The 11140-nt window shown below is 40.5% G+C and overlaps 1 protein-coding gene across 2 annotated transcripts; it reads left to right on the top strand.

The window, feature by feature from the left end:
- The first annotated feature begins 5015 nt into the window (after window positions 1-5015).
- LOC115733053 (dual specificity protein phosphatase 12-like) lies at window positions 5016-10788 on the top strand. Of its 2 annotated transcripts, none has more exons than XM_030663725.2 (7): window positions 5016-5172; window positions 5791-6279; window positions 7943-7995; window positions 8114-8178; window positions 8286-8364; window positions 9334-9639; window positions 10181-10788. In XM_030663725.2, exons 2-7 carry the CDS (start codon window positions 5843-5845, stop codon window positions 10333-10335), a joined length of 1095 nt encoding a protein of 364 aa, XP_030519585.1. In that variant the 5' UTR covers window positions 5016-5172; window positions 5791-5842; the 3' UTR covers window positions 10336-10788. The 2 variants fall into 2 exon arrangements, with proteins under 2 accessions (XP_030519585.1, XP_048127106.1); XM_048271149.1 differs by lacking the exon at window positions 5016-5172 and adding an exon at window positions 5269-5474.
- The last annotated feature ends 352 nt before the right edge of the window (window positions 10789-11140 follow it).

Genomic DNA, 11140 nt, shown 5'->3' with positions numbered 1-11140 from the left:
TGCATTCAGGAGTTACATTTAAGATTGGTAGTGGTATATCAAACAAATAAAGTTTACCACGAACAAGTAGTTTTTACGGACAAATAGACTCACTTTACTCTTAAAAATCTTAAAAATGAATGTGGTAATATATTATGTCTGCGGTAATAACTCCACCTTAGTATAAAAGAAATTTTATTTTCCTTTCGAAAATTGAGGATTTACTAAAAATGAGGTCCCATTTACTTTCAAGGAATACAATTTACTACGAATAAGCTTTTGACCTATACTTGGAGTAAATGACTTCGCATTTCAAGGCCCTTAGCGAACTTTCTCGGCTTAGATCTAATTACTTTCTTTTCATTGTAAAATAACAAGTTGATTACCAATTTATCATGAGTAGTAGCTTGCCATTAATAGGAGCCGGTTTTGTTCAGCCGACAAATAAACGATTTGAAAAATATTTGATTACCAGGAATCATTTAGATCGCATTTTTCGTGGGCGTTAGAAATAATTTTCGTTAGTCCGTTTTTTTATAAGCTATATAAGCGATTATTTTCAAAAAGAATATTTTTCAAATAATTCATTTTTCGGGAGAAAAAATGCGCCCAAAATATATTGGCGAGAGCCTCTTACAAGGTTTCCTTGTGTTTTGGAATTAAATCAGTTCAAAATGTCGATTAGCTAGACAAGTTTGGAGAGGCGGAAATACATCGCTCGCAAAGGATATAACTTTCGCTTCAATTCAGTGATGATTAATGAAGGTTGACCTAAAATCAAGGGTGGTTCCTTGTTCCTAAACTAACCTACCAACCGAGCTGAATTGAACCGAAGCAAAACTCGAACAATCGCTGTTTTGAGATACATTTGCCCCTCAAAAGTTCGCCGGTCTAATTGACCCTAATCTGCGTGTCGCAGTTGATAACCAAGATTTATAATCGAGCAGAGGGGGCATTTGACCCTTGGAACAAAGGAGGGCGCTCTTTTCTTGTGGCCCTTCCCACTTAAGGACGGAGTGCATAAGCATGACGCAATGCGCACGTCATGAAACTCATGGTCCAAGCTGCCCACTTTTGCTCGGGCGAAAAGACAATGGGGAACTATTGACCTTGAAAAAGTAGTAGCTGCACCGAATCACATAAATTTAGCGCACATAATATGTTTAATCGTATGAATCTTAAGTGAAATTCACAAAATTCAATTATATATCGAATCGAACCGAGTTGGATAGTTATTATAATATTTCAATGCACCATAGATTTGGCAATTTGGAATGTGGTCGAGAGAGAGGGAGGAAGCGCGTGCAAAAAGGTGGCTGACAAAAGGGCTTTTTTTTTTGTGTGGGGGGGGGGAGGAATGATGGGCATTTATAGGAAAAGCAAGAGACGAGACGATAGCCAGAGTTTAAAATATGGTAGGGTCGGACGATCAAATAAAAAGATTCTTTTTAACTAGAACTGACAAACAATAAAACACGAGCTTTCCTTTACGAGTCGTTAAGTAATAAGTTTCATGAAGCATCTAGCCAATGCCTAGCCAATGGTGTTAGACATTCATTAGTATTCTCCGCTTGGGGCTAATGATAGATCTGAATAGACCGGTTTCACACACACATATATGGTCCGCAATGCCGATCAGAATTTTTCATAATAGACATATTTCGGGATGAATCCGAACAAAAGTACGTGAATCACACGACGAGCAACGTGGGTCGTGTACTGTCTCCCGGACATAATGCTCAAATCCGCATCCCGGGCCAGACCATAGTTGTCCAAAACTATTGTAACGATGAACGTGAATCGGTAAAGCAACGGAATTAGCGCGTGGGCAAAGGAGCTTTGCGGTGGTGAACGCTCGTCCACTCCGCCCCCGACAACTGCATCGGTGGAAGCGCCGGCGTGTCGGAGGGGCGTGGATGCGGGTTCGCTCTCAAACATATGGGGGACTGTCTGTTTGTCTGTCTGTCCGTCCGTGTGCCTTTTTGACTCTGCAGCGGGCTCTGCCGCTTCTCGCTGCAGCAGGCGTGAACGGCGACCTCCCCCACCCCTGTTTCAACAGATGCTTCGCCTTTTGGCGCCTGCCCCCCATCTTTAATCCTTTGATCGAGAGAGAGAGAAGAGAGAGAGAGAGAAACATATTCCGTCGCTTTTTGCTCTTTCCACGCCCTCTTTTTCCTCCTCCGCAATCATTACTCTCCCCTTCCGCTCTTCCGTCGCTCTTCTCCCCCCTCCTCCTCCTCCTCTGTCGTCGATTTGATGCTGCGTGGGACACTATCATTGCACCTGTCCACTGTTTTCGAATCTTTGTTTTTTTATCTCTTTGGAAACTAGCCTCGTGACGTGCGTTCTCGCGCGAGAGCCTGATCCATGTGTGAATTCGCAATGTTTAATCAAAGGAACTTACCCTTGGAGGGATGATTGCCCTCTTTACATCTATAGCTGCATGGTAGAAAGGGCGATGCTAGCGTGACCGTTCATTGTCAAATGACAGGAGGATACGATGCTTTACCAGATAACAAAAAGAAAATTATAAAAAAAAAATTATGACAAACATAACACGATCAGGGCTGTGTGACTGTCAGGTGAAACTTTTCCAAGTAGAAAAAGCCAGCTATTATCAACTACTCGGGCTTCTTCCACTAATTGCTCTCTTCTATGTTGGCTAGCTTAAGGCAAGCAAGTCTCGTTTCCGGCACATTTCGAAACTTCAAGGTACCAAACATCGCCCGGCGGCGTCGCGCACGCCAGGTCCACAGCCTCTTATCCCTATAACAGAGCAAAGGTCGACGGAATAAGTTCTCCGGCGAGAACGGCTTCAAATTAGAGAGGACCATGGTTTTTAGACCCGTGATTCGATCTCGAGTCTCCTCCAACATGTTTCCCTCCAAGGCCACTGGGCCGTTGCTCGGAGGCCTCATAGAGAAAATTAGTTGGTGATAGAGGCCTTGCTGGATCCAAATTACTAAACTTTTTGTGGATTTTTATTCAAATGGGTCGAGAGCCCATCTAGCTCCTCGACTAGAAAAGCCAACTCCAACTCTTTTTTTTGTCCATCGAAGCTGTGGCACTATTTCGTTAACGGGCCTTGCTAGCACAATAGTATTTGGGTGATTTCAAGAGTAATGAAATATTATGCACCACAAATTCTCGAATGAGTGAGCTCTACAGGAATTTATAATTATTTAAAATTTATTTTTTTGCCCAGGGCATGATGTTAATCTCATATCGGATTAAAGACGACCACACAATTGTTACTTTTCGATCATTCCTCAGCCTAGATGGATTGGGGAAATTGCTATAATTGAAAGAGGATTAACAAAGTGTTCAAATGCGCGCAATGCGAAACTCCTAATAATGTCCCCAAGAAAGATCGTCGACACGTGTCGCGCTCCCCATTTTCTTTATTACTAATGAAGACCCTCAAATGATAGTCGTTGACCACCTTTAGTTCCACGGATCCGCATCGAAATCTTGCCGAGGTAACATATACTTTCATGTCTTGAATTTAGATATTGCTCAAAGTATATGGCCTACTACATAAAATTGTTGTACTCAAATCTATATAACTTGCTTAAATATGCATAAATGGATAGCACCGACACAAATAGGGCGGCGATCTACTTAACCAAAAAATATAAAAGTCCAAGGATCACAATAAATAAATTTAAAGATCACGAATTACATTACATATTGAGCCAAAATTCTAAGATTATATCGAATAAATTTAAAATTTAGGGATCATATTACTTATTTCGCATTGAGATATGTACGTATCTCAAAGATTTTTGAAGGCATAAAAGAATCTAATGAGTAATGACAAGCATAAGTTCGATGTTTTTGTCAGAGAAAACATAAAATATCCTAAAGGGCGCCAAGTCATAAAAGCATGTAAAGCAAAAAGAATAGAAGAGCAATCCCATGATCATGAACCCCACGGTGGACAAAACGCACCTTAAACGGTCCTGATTTCACCACGTCATGACCCGGGCCCCACCTTAACCGAAAGCCGTTGGTGGACCCACGTGCTACCATCCGACGGGCAAAAGCGGTCGCCTCCCCTGGGACTTGGAAATGGCATCTACTACTCGAGCGAACAACGAGTCGAAGCATAGCTTGAACGAGTTTTGGACAAATGACTTTCTTCTCTTATCCAGCTAATCTGATCCGCTCGCATCGGCTCACTTGGATCTGCTCTGACTTGCCAGCCCCGTTTAGATCTAAGCGAGGCTGACAGCCCTCACTAGCGGCCGATGAGGGTTCGCTGGTCCTTGCTCAAGGGTCAATAGCCTCCTGCCGGCCCAATCATAAAAAAGAAGAGAAAAGAAAGATAGAAAAATATTAAAAAATAAAAAGTAAATAAAATCGATAAATATTATTAAAATTATGTCATGTCAGCTAATTAGCAAATTGATTGAATTGATATAATTGCAAAATATTTAGGATTCAATTGGTAAAAATTAAAAATTTATGACTGAATTGACACAATTATAATAGATTTATGAATTTTTTAGTAATTTTCTCAAAATACATTTGAACGACCGACTCTACCAATGTAAATGCGATAAAGTGGTCTTTAATTCAAATACCATACCGTACTTTGTTTTAACATGACAGGGTACACATATATACACATACAAAAGATGTACCAACCGTGCATGCTATAGAAGAATGTGAAAAACTACGCAAATAATTATTGAATTTGGGCCTAATTTACAATATCGCCTTTAAATTTATTTAATGTGGTCTATGCACTTTTTATAAAATATTCAATATGGTTCCCAAATTATGTGATATATCCAACATTATCTTTCAATTAATTCATATTCGGGACAACATTAAATATTTTTTGGGATTAGAAGATCGGTGATCACGCTAAATAAATTAAAAGTTTAAAGACAATGTTACAAATCAGATTAAAATTTAAGGATCGTAGTGAGTAAATTCATGGACGAAATTGCACGTGGAATCCAAGTTTCATGAACTATTTGGGTTATTTTCCCAAGAATAATTTAACGAAAAAGGGAAACATTTTGCGGCAATCGCACGTGTGGTGACCCTGTATCATACGTGTGTCGAGCAATACGGCATCCGAATTACAATATACAACGTGAGGACGAGTATCAGCAGCGGAGAGAGAGAGAGAGAGAGAGAGCAGAGTGTCGCTTCCCTCGCCGGAATATTCCAACTCTTCAGGTCCGTCCTCTACGTTCTCTGTCTCTGTTGTTAATCCAACCATCTGACATATGGCGACGATCAAGTGCTTCATTCGTCTGGTTTTAGGTCGCATAGGTTGATGCGCCGCTCATCGCATCGAGGGGAAGAATTTGAGTTTGTTGCATAAACGAGAGCACCGAGAAGAGATTTTGTATTTTTTTTTTCTCGGGAGCTCGAAATTTGAATTTTCCCGCTGCGATGATGTTCTTGTTTCGTTGATTGATGACGCTGTTCTGCTGCTGAAGTGAGAAGTAATACTGCCCCGTACGGATCCAAGCTCGGTCAATCTAAAATTACGTGGAGATCTTTTGGTTATAGATGATTTATGAATATACAAGGGCGAGGTGCGGTGGTGCGGCGCGGCTTTAGCTAGCGAGAGTCTATCTTACCGGGTGTCAATGCTACTCCCTGATGAACTAAAACTGATCTGGTTGTGGACATTGATTTCGCGTTCTTGCGCCTTCTCCACCGTTGGGGCAGTATTTTTTTGTACCCATGTACCGTATGTGCTTAATTTCTAGATTAGATGGCTGTTGATATGGAAATTTCTCGTGTTAATGTTGATCAGAAGGACTAATGCATTTAATCTCCTTGCAGGTGAGAGAAAGTCTTGGCTTTTGGGGGAGAAAACCGACTTTGTTCAGCTGTGATGCACCTTGTTCGTGAAAATTTGTTCATTGGGAATATCTCAGATGCGGCAGAAGTCCTCCAAAACGGCAGCACTGAAGTTACTCATATTCTGTCAGTACTGAGCTCTGCCTCCATATCGTTTTTCACTGAGTGGCGTAGCAGTTTAACAATACCCAGTAAAGAAATCAAGAAGGTCTATGTTGGAGGTTCAGGTGGCGCTGTGAACTCTGAAGATGTTGGGGGTGATGGGTCCAAGAGTTGTTTGTCGCCTGAGAAGCTCTTGTATTCACTGGAGCATGCAGGGAAGGATTTGAAGTTCGTGAGAATGGCTGTGCCGATTAAGGACACAGAGAGTGAGGTCTTGTTGGACTACTTAGATCCATGCTTGGAATTCATTGAAAAGAGTCGGAAAGAGGGGTCTGTCTTGGTACATTGCTTTGCCGGAGTGTCTAGAAGGTGTAGCTTTTTACTAGTGTTTAATTTACCATTATTCTATATCCTGGAGTGGTATTCACATGAATGATGTTTGCAGACAATTAGTTTATTTTTCTCTCACCTCTTAATTAAGTTGCATGGCTCCCTTTTGTCCTTGAGTCACAGCACACGTGCCAGAATCCACGTCTTTTTGCCATTTTGAGACTTCGTGCATGGGTTATAGCTATGTTTGGGAGTGATGTATGTCAATCATGTAATGGTAAAGGAGCGTATTTGTATCGCTACCTGAGACTAGCCATACGTTATCTTCTATCAAACTGTGTATTAGCTTAATTTCATAGTAATAGTTGCCTGTGGCTGTATGCATCAGGCCCTTGCCTTGTCGTTCAATATTCAGAGCATGGTCAATCTTAAATGAGTCAATGAAAACTGGTGTATAAATTATTAATGGCATGGCAATAAATTTCGTCATAATTTAAACACAGAAAAAATGTCAACAGCTTGCGGTCTTTCAGTCTAAGTTTTATGAAATGTATGTATGAATCCTCCTATGACAGAATCAGATGCACTGTAGCATCCATTTTCTCCTATCATGGTATGAGGTCAATTAAAGTTGGTTAGTGTGTCAAGATTACTTTTCCTCCCATCAGAACCAATCTGATGTGGGAAGATAGCATTTGAGGATGAAGATTGACCTTGAGCATCAAGGGAGCTACTTGAAAAATGTTCTGCTTCTATAAAGTTTGCCAATGCCATCTGACGATTGCCTCATAGTTGAGGCATATGTTTGGACGATGATAGTCAATTGACATGTGACATTGGTACTTAAGTTGATTAGTTACGGTTGGTGTTGAAGCAGCATCTCTGAGCTGAATGAATTTTCCTCTAACTCTGATTATCTTTTTTAAGGTCACAGGAACCGGTCCTATTTAATTGCTGATATTGGCTTTACCAGTTGGTTTGCTTGTCTACTGATGATTGCCTCATAGTCGAGGCATATGTTTGGATGATGATAGTCAATTGACATGTGACATTGGTACATAAGTTGATTAGTTACGCTTGGTGTTGAAGCAGCATCTCGGAGCTCAATGAATTTTCCTCTAACTCTGATTATCTTTCATAAGGTCACAGTAACCAGTCCTATTTAATTGCGGATATTGGCTTTACCAGTTGGTCTACTTGTCTATTGATGAACAGATGTTTTGAGTACTCTACTAATATATTTTTAGTCACAAATCCTCATCACTCATGCATGTAGCATTTTTTTCCCTTTTTTCTTTCTCAAACTCCTATATTTTGAATAAGTATGTTGTTGTTGTATTAACTTAATCCTTTGCAATTTCTTTTGTCTGGGTTGTATCATTTGTCTTGGTTGCCATTTGTGGCAATTCTAGCCTCAAAAGCGCCCTCATTTGGGATGCACATCTTTCGATTGTATATCCCAGCTCAAGGCAAGGTTGGAGTGGTTCAGATGTGTGTGCCACAGCAAATCATGACTTTTAATGTGCATATTTATGTGTTTTAATATCTTTTGTAAGAAATTTTCTGAATTTCTTTTTCCACGAGGTTCCTAATGCGTGTAAGAATTATTCCGGGGGTGACGAATATTGTGTTGTAGCTTCTCCACTATCTGTTTAATCAAGTCCTAAGGAGTTTTTCCCTTCTTTCCATGTGTCCGTTGCAGTGCAGCTATTATTACTGCATATCTGATGAGATCAGAGCAACTATCTGCAGAAGGTAAAACTTATTTCCTTCTTTATTTGGATTGAAACATTCTGAAAGTCTCATTTCAATGTCGATGGCTCATTCTCATGTTATGAATATGTGAGTGTAATCTTTTTGCCCAATCCTGCAGACGCACATGAATCACTGCGGCAAAGTTGTGATTTTGTTTGCCCAAATGATGGTTTTATAGAGCAGGTGATGTGCTGTCAAAACTCTGATAACTCTTGAGACATGATTGGAGGACAAAACAGTATTTCTTTTGTTTCTCCAGTGATCGATTCCTAAATACATTTGCATTGCAGTTACAAATGTTTGAGGAAATGGGCTTCAAAGTCAATCGAGACAGCCCCATCTACAAGAAATTTCGACTGAGAGTTCTGGGTAATTTCATTTTTCTTCCCTAGATTCTGGTGGGGATTATAGTAACAAGAAAAGATTCCTTTGATTTTTTTTTTCTTGTATGGAAGAGATACATTTTATTTTGCTTCACGGACCTAGAAGCCAAGAAGTTGTTCAAGGAAAATCTGCTACTGTGACTTCTATCGAGCTGAATAGATATGGTTATGTAAGGTCTGTCAAGTTTATCTTCGATTAATGTTGTATGGTGAGTGACGTTCCTCGTAGCCTAATGATTGGGCTTCCAGGGTTGAATGTTGTTCGTGAGGCACACTCAGTTATTACTTGTTACTTATGTAAAGTATCAACAGATGTCTTGAAGTTGAAAGTTTCCATAGATTCTCTTGATAGTTTCAATTGACCATCTCAAATAGGTAATAATCTAGTGAACCATGGACTTGTACATTTGGCTGGGCTGGATTTTATTGGGGTTTGGTCAATTGGTAGTAGAATCCATAAAGCTGGCAAGGCATTTCATGTAACTGTACGTGGAGAAGGTCTTTTAGTGGCAGTGTACCAAATTACGTAGTAATAGGTTTTTATCATCAACCATCAAGTTTTCTTGGTGCTTAAGGAGTCCATCTTTTGACTAGAATAAAATGTGTTCATATTGACCTACTCAAATTGAAGGCAGTACTATTTTCTACTCAAAGAAACATTTTAGATAGCTTTTTTCTCCTCTCATTCGTTGTTTCCACCATCTGTCCCTTTCTGTATCCAACACTACCTCCATGGTAACTTTTATTAGAAGTGAGCCAGAAATGTCCGTATGATATGCTTGCTTTTCCAAGCTTTTGTATGGATTATGAGAAAAACTGTTGGTATGATGATATATTGGAATGCTTGCTTTACCAAGCTTTTGTAGGGGTTATGACGAAAGAGTGCTGGTTTGATGGTATCATGCAATTTCTTTTTGGATGTATTTACTGAATCGAATTCGGTTCCATGGGTTAGGCGATTCTTACAACCGTGGGGAGAAAATAGACAGTTCCAAGTTTGCGGCAGATCCTGGCTTGCCAACAGAACCTCCGTCTGAAGCCAGAGCATCTCCAAATGGACCAGTTGATCGTAAGATTGCCTACCGCTGCAAGAAGTGCAGAAGGATTGTGGCTTCGCAAGAGAATGTTGTGGATCATCTTCCAGGAGAGGGCGAATCATCCTTTGGGTGGAACAAGAGAAGAGGCGGCAACCCTTTTGACAAATCTGATGAGTTTGAGTGCTCTTCTATATTTATCGAGCCTTTGCGGTGGATGACAGCTGGTAAACTATGTCCTGCAACTTTTTCTTCTAAAATATCTTCCTTTAAGGAATTAATGAATCCGCATATGAAAATGAAACACTTCAAATTAAGTATGTCTGAAGTTTTCTTCCTTCACTCCTTGGAGTCGACCAAGGAGGAAATGATCATTTGATTACAAGTAAAACTTTTAAACTTTTCTCTTTTTACATTTTGAACCAAGAAAATCAGGCTCCATAGATTTCACTAGAAGTATGACAGCATGTGGCATGCCTTTTCTCCACGTTTGACATCGTTGTAAGCTGCGGACAATGGTTCCAAAAGCAAAACCTTTTGCCTTTGCCTGGGAACCTGTGGAGTTACCAAGCATTTTGTGCATCTGAGACCCAGAATTAGGTTAAATGCAAACATGTTAAACTAGCTCTTGCGTGTCTCGATATTAGTGCTTAGCGAGACAGTTGATCTCTCCTTTTGCTGGTGCTGGGGGAATTTATGTTATTTCTTCCCTGCAGCGGCACATGGGGTGCATGTATTTGAAATTCTTGATGTTCTTGTACCATGCAGTTGAAGAAGGGGCATTGGAGGGCAAGTTATCTTGTGCACATTGCGATGCTCGCCTTGGTTACTTCAATTGGTCGGGCATCCAGTGCAGTTGTGGGAGCTGGATCACTCCTGCTTTTCAGCTCCATAGGAGCCGAGTCGATATCAGCACCGTGTAATGCTAAGAGGTCAACAGAGGGAGGTCATCCTGCTCGTACTTCCAGTGTCAAATATACTGCCAATAATAAATCGAGACCTCAATTAGGCAGCTCGAAGTACAGTACACCATGTCAATACCCATTCATGGTTGGTGAGAAACCGTTTTGTGTCTGAACTCCTTTAGAACTGGCACGATCCCGTTTCTATGTGTGATGGCCTGGTTTTTCCGAGTCAGTGGCGAAATAGAAACGAGTATAAAACGAGAGTAGGACGTGCATCGGCAATTCCTTTTCGGGCCTTTGGCCCTTGGAGAGTTGATGGTCATCACTTGTATTCGTGATTCTTTTTGACAACTCGAGCCATCGAGCATTCCAGAGGAAACTGTTGCAGAGAGTCCTTGATGCGTAGTTAATCTATACTGGTACTTGGAGAAACGTACTTTTCATTATTCATGTATTGTGGCTTGGCTTAAGCCGCTTAAGAAAACAGTGATTTTAATGAAGGGTTTTCGCTTTTATATGTTGCCTATAATTACTCGTCATTTCATAAGCTTGGCATTCATATTACTAGCAAAGTGAGGGGGAAATTCAGACCAAAAATGGAAAAGTAGGGGGCAGAAAACTTCTATTGGATCTTATGCTCCCCTGCTTTGTTTTGGTTTTCTAATATTTCATTATAATTACACGAAAAGAGAAATGCATTTGCAAACTTCTGTTATTTGATTCAATAAGTGAATGCTCTCATAGCACCGTGACAATTTCGTATGACAGCATCCCTCAGCCACGTTCACCTAAACATCCCGCATTTGTTGGGGTGCCGTCTGGC

This window comes from Rhodamnia argentea, chromosome 10 (genome assembly GCF_020921035.1).
Source record: "Rhodamnia argentea isolate NSW1041297 chromosome 10, ASM2092103v1, whole genome shotgun sequence".
In the NCBI taxonomy this organism is placed as follows: domain Eukaryota; kingdom Viridiplantae; phylum Streptophyta; class Magnoliopsida; order Myrtales; family Myrtaceae; genus Rhodamnia; species Rhodamnia argentea.
This window is presented reverse-complemented; position numbering and strand designations above follow the sequence as displayed.